Raw genomic sequence first — 7,694 nt, forward strand, 5'->3', positions numbered from 1 at the left:
GCTTATGGAGTAGACGTACCCTATTGTTTTTGGGGTCACTCCATCAAAGGTCACGGTGGCCTGAACATGGAAAACCATTTCCGATCATTAACTTGAGAACCACTTGACCCAGAATGTTGAAACTTCATAGGATGATTGGACATGCAGAGTAGATAACCCCTATTGTTTTTAGGGTCACTCTATTAAAGGTCAAGGAAGCAGCGGACAGAACATGGAAATCCATTTTCAGTCAATAACTTGAGAACCATTTGATCTAGAACCTTCAAATTTCATAGGGTGATAGGACTTGCAGAGTAGATGATCCCTAATGTTTTTGGGGTCACTCCATCAAAGATTAAGGTCACAGGGGCTGAACATAGAAATATCTTTTCAATCAATAACTTGATAACCACTTGACCTAGAATGTTGAAACTTAATAGGATGATTGGAAATGCAGAGTAGGTGACCCCTACTGATTTTGGGGTCACTCAGTCAAAGGTCAAGGTCACAGGGGCCTGAACATGGAAAATCGTTTCCAATTCACAACTTGAGAACCATTAGGCCAAGAATGTTGAAACTTAGTAGGATGATTGGACATGCCAAGTAGATGATTCCTATTGCAACCAACCGTCAGTGTCTCTTTGACTTTTGTTCCTGTCCCCTATTGACTTGCCTTTACGACTATGCATTGGGGAAGACATTCGCTTTTCTACAAAAGCATCTTAATGGGAGGTAAAATCTGAAAAAAAATTTCTTTGGAAGCAAAGAATGCAACCAAGAAGAATAATAGTAGACTCGGTTTGATTGACACCTCGCGCGCCCCCTAGCACAGGCTTAGGCGGAACTCTAATACACATATGTTGAATGGACAACCTGATCCCAAAGGACCGGAAAATATAACAACACTGACCAAACAGTGTTCAAGTTAAGGGTTCTGTTACCCCCAATCGAGTGAATTCTCATTATTGGCTCACCTGAACTTTGTTATAGGTGGATGGTCCTGCTCAACATTTAAACTTAAAACCCTGAAACTGCTGGTTAGAATTGCATGAAATTTTGTCAGAATTCTGGCATTGTCCTATCAAGTTTGTTTAAATGAGGTAGATTTGGCTATAAATAGAAAAACCTTTCAATAATTCATACATGAAGTGCTCGGATGTTCATCAAACTTGATCTGTAACATGATCATAAGGTATCTCCAAAGTTTACTTTTGGGGATGCTTGGTCTCGTCAAAAATCTATACTGTTGAACAACTCGTGAACCATTTGATGGGTCTTCAATTAATAGGTCCTCTCCAAAGTTTTTAGGGCCCACTAGAGCTAAAAATTTAAATACCTTTAAGTGACTGCTTGATGGAGCTTCTGACGTACAACTAGTTCAATTGCATCATTATAAAGTTTTATGTTAATTTTGTTTCATATGGGGTGCTTGGTCCCTTTTAAGGGCTACTACAGCTTAAAAAAACTTTGAATGACCTCGTGAACTGCTTGATAGATCCTCGTCAAACTTGGTCTGTAGCATCACAACAAGGTCTTCCAATTTTATTTTTTTTACAATGTGACCTTTTGGCTTGTTTTTGGGTCCGAATGCTGAAAAAAGAAATAGTTTTAACGATTTGTCCTCACGACCCGCTTGATTGATCTTCTCCAAACTAGTCTTTTAGCATTTTAGCATCATTTAGTCCTCGACCAGTTTTGTTTCAATGGGGGGGTGAGCCTTGGTCCCTTTTAAGGGTCACTTAAGCTGAAAATAGACCATAAAATGACCTGAACTGCGTAATGGATCATGATCGAACTTGGTCAGAAGTATTATTGTCAAGTCCTCTCCCAATTTCATTCAATTCAAAATAACTTCACCGATATTTTCCTTGTAGACACTCAAACAAAACTGTTGAAGTATTCTGTTAAACAGGTGAGCGATCTAGGGCCGCCACAGCCCTTGTGTAAGGTTTCTTAGTCACCGTCGTGCTAAGTGTTCTGATGGATGTAATTTTGTAGTTTAGTAGTCTTTAACCAATACTGGGTCAGATGTAAAACTGATATTTATCCACTGTCTGATAAACAGTTTGACCGTATGTCAATACAATAACTTCGCTTACAAGAAAATCGAACAATATTTATTCGAATATTCATAACAATTATCTAAGACTAGGTTTACTTTGTTGGTTTGTATAGTGTTCTGTCTGACGGATGTAGCGGTGTGTTGCAGTTATCTTCCACACAACAGAAAGTGCACTGGAAATCTAGGCGTTGCTCATCAGATGCGCTTAACTTGCGGCATTTGTCGTTGTCTGAGGATCCCAGAAACCACTCACGGTAGCAGGTGTCGAAGTTACCACATCTGCAAATCGAAACGATTCCCGTCACACAGAATGTTTCATACGCAGTAGGTTATATAATTTAGGTTTTGAAAATGATCTTTTTCAATACGTGTGCTCGAAAATACTAGATCTTTCAATACATATGTGAACCTCGATGGTCTCTAACTACACATGTAAAACAAAATCGTACAGAGCAGTTTTTCTTGTCGGACACCATTGTACCAACAGGTACGTGAGGTATGACACCCACACCCAGTCAAAAGTTATTTGGGAGCTTTATTTAGCATTTAAAATCCTATATACAGACTTCGATTAGAATATGTTGTGATGAAATTGAAACGTTAGCTCGCAGTTATTAACCCTTAGAGCGCGGCGCCATGAACCCCTAAAGCAGTTTAGGTATGGATGTGTGCAGGTTCAAGTATGCACACGCACATGAACAGTAAAACAGACGACGAGAACTTTTTAACATCTAAAAAAGAAATAATCACAGTCACGCTTTAAATTTACAGGGCAGTTTGATGATCCAGATCTGTGTTCGGTACGTTAAATGCTAAAATGTACTCTGATGGGGGAAGACGGAGGGCCCTTTCAAAGTGTACGGTATACTTTGGTCAATATTCAACCCCTAGTTTATATTTACACAAGCGGACAACATCCATTCATTTATAACTTTGTTTTTATCTACGGGAGAAATATGAACGCTGTTTTGGTAGCATTACATATTGTATAAATGAAGTTTTGTCTATCTTCATATGTATATTGTCTATGTAACAATGAGCAATTGGATAGGGTTGCCATACACTCATCGGTAATTAGGACTTCAGCTGCATTGCATCTTTCGTTTCATTTCGACAAAGAAGCAAGAATTGAGCGTAACTGGTGTCTGTTTCAAAACGAGTATAATCCTGATCAGCCGACCAGGCGCTTTTTGAGCGTTGAGCAAAAAAAAAATGTGCCTTCACAAATAAACACGATTTCGTTTTTATCTTGTGTTAATGTGAGGGTTTCGTTTCAAATTACTGTGATTCGAACAGTCACTGTTTCACGAGACAATGCAATGATACTTAAGAATTGAATGAAATTGCTTGTACTAATTAATTCTACTATCACGTGGTTGTCGTACTTACGTTCTGTTAACTGACTTTGATCCATCTTTGTGATTTACAATGGTGTTGATACAGTAGTTGTTTGGTGGGTGACATTCAGTTGGAGCGTACAGTTTCTCGCACAGAAATGCCGGTCCGCTGCACACAGCACATACAGCTAAGGAAAATAATTCATTAGTATTTAACGTATTACATGAAAACATTTTACTTAGAAAATACGTTAATGATATTAAATTCTATACAGTGCTTTTAATCTCAACTTTGTGCCATCAGGAAAACAGTTATCTAAACAGCACAACGCCCTTTTAACCCTTTAACAATTAGTCCCATGCAACCAAAGGAATTTATTTTTTGCCCCCCAGTAGCCCGACACGCTGACGATAGCTGCACGAGTTGCAAAAGCAGATATTTCGAATTTGCTAGTCTCTTTGTGATCTAAGTCTTTATACATCAAATCACGAAAAACAATTAGATGCAGGTAAAGTGAATTTAAGGACTTACTTGACACGGGAGGTAAAGTTTTTGGTGGTGGATTAGTAGAAACGCTTGGTAATACTGATGTCACCGACGGTAACTTGGTCGGTGGTAAAACTGTTTTACCATTTGACGACACGGACGGGGTATTTTGAATTTTAGCTGGCTTAGTTGAAGTCGACTGTGAAGATGGAGGTAAGGTGATGGTTGTGGTAACAATAGATGTAGATACATTCTGTACTGATACTCGCGTTGAATTTGAAATAGTTGGCACAAAAACAGAAGTAACTGGAGCTGTTGTTGGTATCGTGGTTGTTGGGGTTGCCTTCGTAGAGGCTGCTGTTGACTTAGATGTCATTGCTCTGGATGTTGCTGGTACTGTGGAAGTTGTAACTTTGAAGGAACTTGGTAGTGGCGCGGCAGGTGTGGTTGAAGCTGAAGCTGCTGCTGAAAATTTGGCAGTTGTGGTAGACGATGTCACAGAAGGTGCTAGGATAGCTGAGTGCTTTGTCGTCAAATACACTATCGGGTTTGGTTTATTTGTGGTCATCGCAAGTTTGCTTGAAGAAGTTGTTCTATGCGTATGGCTTGTGACTTTGTGGTTTTGATGAACTGTAAATGATAAATATATGACTAAAGCAGATTGCATTGTTAAAAAAACTGTTCGTATTTCCTGGTTAACTAGTGCTCTTATTGAACGGTGTCTCGGTCAATAGGTAAATAGTTCCATCTGTTCAAGGCAAGTTATTCAATAAGTATTTTTTAAATAATTTATTCATATTAGAATTAATAAAATATTATTTTTTTCAAACGTCTTCAAAGCTTTCACCGTCACCAGCGTGACTAGTTGGATGGACTGGGATAATTAGATGGATGGCAAAAAGGTTTGTTTTTTTCTCAAATTTTGAATCAAAACTCATGTGGATGGAAAAATATAATCCAAAATTATAAATACATGATTACTCACATAATATGATTCCCTAATTTAAGAATAACTATTTTACAGTCGTGGAGAATATGGTGAAATAAAATTTATTACATACTCGTTTCTATTCCCCGTTAAGTTATACTGGTACCGGAAACGTCAATATTTTTCCATACACTGACGCCTGAATTTCATATCGGGTGTGTGACATAATTCAGTGTGTGTTGTTGCACTATTTTTTTTTTTTTCTATTTTGTGCAGTATTGTCAATCCTGTTCAGGCTATTGAACAAATTTATGATATTTACATTATATTTATACGTGTAGATGAGTATGTAATAAAAAGGGTATTATCTTTGTATCGGAAAATATGTACTCGTTCTTCAGCGGAAGAATATTGCGCTTCTTAAGTCGCGAAATATTTTCGCTGAAGAACTCGTGCATATTTCCCGATACAAAGCTAATAACCTATAAGTATAATATTATGTCCGTGTACTTATTTTTGAGATATTTGCCCATGATTAAAGAGCTCCGCACATTTAAAGCTAATTTTAAGACATCATTTGGAATTATTTAACATGTCAAGCTTTATAATATCATATTTTATCTGTCAAAAGATAGCAATGTTGCCGTTTTTATAAATTTACTCCCGGGTTGAAATGAACTCGTATGCCGGGTCTTGGATTTATTCTACGTTATCCGGATAAATGACATGAAGCCATTACTTCAAGTTTATCAGACGTGCAGACTATGCTTTTAATAGGCGCTTTTAATAGGCGAAAACAAAATTTCACCTCTCACCTTGCTCACATTTTGTTTGAGACTGACTGTGATGACATAGGCAGATACCACCAGGGAATATCACGCAGTCCCGTTCTAACCACATTTGACTCGTGGTACCAGAATTTTTATCTGAAATATAACCTTTTTGTTGGATTACAATTGAGAAGGAATCAAATGAGGTGTGTCAGTCACGTGTACACGAAAACACATCGTATTGCAAGCTTTGACGATGGGGGACCCAAAGAGCCCATGTATCCCGGGCCATAATTTACACACGTGCGGGTACTTTTTTTCCTTTATCATGTGTCAGCAGAGCAGGACTGTTTTTTCAGATGACGATGCATGAACTTACAGATAGGAAAGTGTCCATTGCGCGTAAAAATTATCAAGATGAAGTACGCGTATTGAGTTACTGTTAAACGCTCTTGATTCGCATGAACCGAAGACTTTCTTTCGCGATTTTCCTCAGACTAGCCCTCTGTGGAGAATGGAAACTGGAAACAAGGCATATGGTCAGGTGGAAGTAATTCACAGCGCTTCTGAGTGATCGAAAATATATAGGGTATTCAGATGTGTATATTTACTATGTAACCATTCGTGTAATGGTTATGTGTTGGGCGACATTGAAAACTATCGACTGTCATAAATTGAAATTCTAATCCATGATTTCTGGCTACTAATATATGGAATGGTGCATAATAGTTGAGAATTATGTATGTTTTACCAGTAGAATAATTTCATACAATATTCACTGCCAAGTTGTGAGTATTCACAACCGAAAAAGTGTATAAAAATGACGATTAACGTATATTTCTTGCATTTTTTTTTTTCGTCATGGGTAGATGACGTCAAAATTATAAATGGTCAGAAAGGCCCGTAACCCAAAATAGTTTTCTCTGACCTTCACTAAGACGAACTTTTGTCAAAGGAAAACTTGGGTTAACGAGGGATGAGACTTGTGCGTATTAGCGAATATCAGTAAAAGTATTAATTCGTATCAATAAAAGTGTTTCACATATATGGACTTCATGTAGCTTATTTATAAGTGCGAATGTATATATAAATGTCATGTTTGATATTTACACAGTTCACATTTTCTGCCATACCAGTTCCCATAGCAGCGACAACCTCTGTGTGCCAACATAGTACCGTGGTTGTTACATCTGGGATCCGGTACTCGTGAGCCTGTATGAACGAATGGTTGTCCCAACGGTCCAACAACACCTTTGTTTACTATAAAATAAATCTTACATTTAATACGTACTTCTGATATATATACATATTTGTGTAATGCAATGTTAGTAAAATTCACAGGTATAGATTGTCATTCCGTACTTATAATTCCTGATACACTTAAAGTAATAAAGAATTTGAAAGTTTCCGACTCACCGCTTTTAGAAGAGGATATTTTGAAAAATGCGATTCCATATGCAGTTAATTTCAAGACTGACCTCGTATTATAAAATCACCAGACCGTTAGACTTATTTTACTAGTTTCCTGACTGGTATAACGGATTCAACTCATTCTTTCTAATGCTATTTACTTACGCAGTTCGCATTTTCTTCCATGCCATCTTCGACCGCAGTGACAGGAACCATCTGGCGACAGAAAGCCATGATTGTTGCATTGTGGCTGAAATGCTACGGGGTGATGGTTGTTGTCGGGTGCTCGCCCTTGCGTGTTGGTAGGTACATTTTATAACTAAAATTACTGCTTATATTAGACAGATGCCTGAGCCAAAAGGTCACTTCAAGATAAAAAGCGGTATCAGAATATTTTGAGAAGAGTTTCAAAATGCGACCACATGTATACCATTTGTCAATTACAAGACTGACCACAGAGTTTTAAATAATCTGACGTTAAACTTATTTTTTTGTACTGGTAAAACGAATTCAGCTCATTATATGCTATTTACTCACTCAGTTCGCATTTTCTTCCATGCCATCTCTGATCACAGTGACACGAACCATCTGGTGACAGGAACCCATGATTGTTGCATTGTGGGTGAAATGCAGTGGGGTGATGGTTGTTGCCGGGTGCTCGTCCTTGCGTATTGTACGCTATATTTCTAACTAACATAACAGCTTATATTAGGTGGACGCT

At 37.8% G+C, this 7,694-nt stretch overlaps 1 protein-coding gene across 1 annotated transcript; it reads right to left on the reverse strand.

The window, feature by feature from the left end:
• Nucleotides 1-2,074: 2,074 nt before the first annotated feature.
• Nucleotides 2,075-7,270, reverse strand: LOC123539220 (hepatitis A virus cellular receptor 1-like). The gene is made up of 6 exons (XM_053530627.1): nucleotides 7,139-7,270; nucleotides 6,674-6,823; nucleotides 5,609-5,719; nucleotides 3,911-4,495; nucleotides 3,431-3,566; nucleotides 2,075-2,320 (listed from the first exon to the last, which is right to left on the reverse strand). The coding sequence occupies exons 2-6, from the start codon at nucleotides 6,732-6,734 to the stop codon at nucleotides 2,134-2,136; spliced, it is 1,080 nt and encodes a 359-aa protein (XP_053386602.1). The 5' UTR covers nucleotides 6,735-6,823; nucleotides 7,139-7,270; the 3' UTR covers nucleotides 2,075-2,133.
• Between the last annotated feature and the right edge of the window lie 424 nt (nucleotides 7,271-7,694).

The sequence above is a fragment of the Mercenaria mercenaria genome, chromosome 18 (assembly GCF_021730395.1).
Source record: "Mercenaria mercenaria strain notata chromosome 18, MADL_Memer_1, whole genome shotgun sequence".
Classification (NCBI taxonomy): Eukaryota; Metazoa; Mollusca; class Bivalvia; order Venerida; family Veneridae; genus Mercenaria; species Mercenaria mercenaria.

Excerpts from the sequence above, each read along its gene's own strand:
- LOC123539220 (XM_053530627.1), bottom strand. The coding sequence starts at position 6,734 with ATGTTGGCACACAGAGGTTGTCGCTGCTATGGGAACTGGTATGGCAGA. Across the intron at positions 4,496-5,608 it reads TCAAACAAAATGTGAGCAAG|TTCATCAAAACCACAAAGTC; the intron begins GTGAGAGGTGAA and ends TATCATTTACAG. Across the intron at positions 3,567-3,910 it reads AACTTTACCTCCCGTGTCAA|CTGTATGTGCTGTGTGCAGC; the intron begins GTAAGTCCTTAA and ends TATTTTCCTTAG.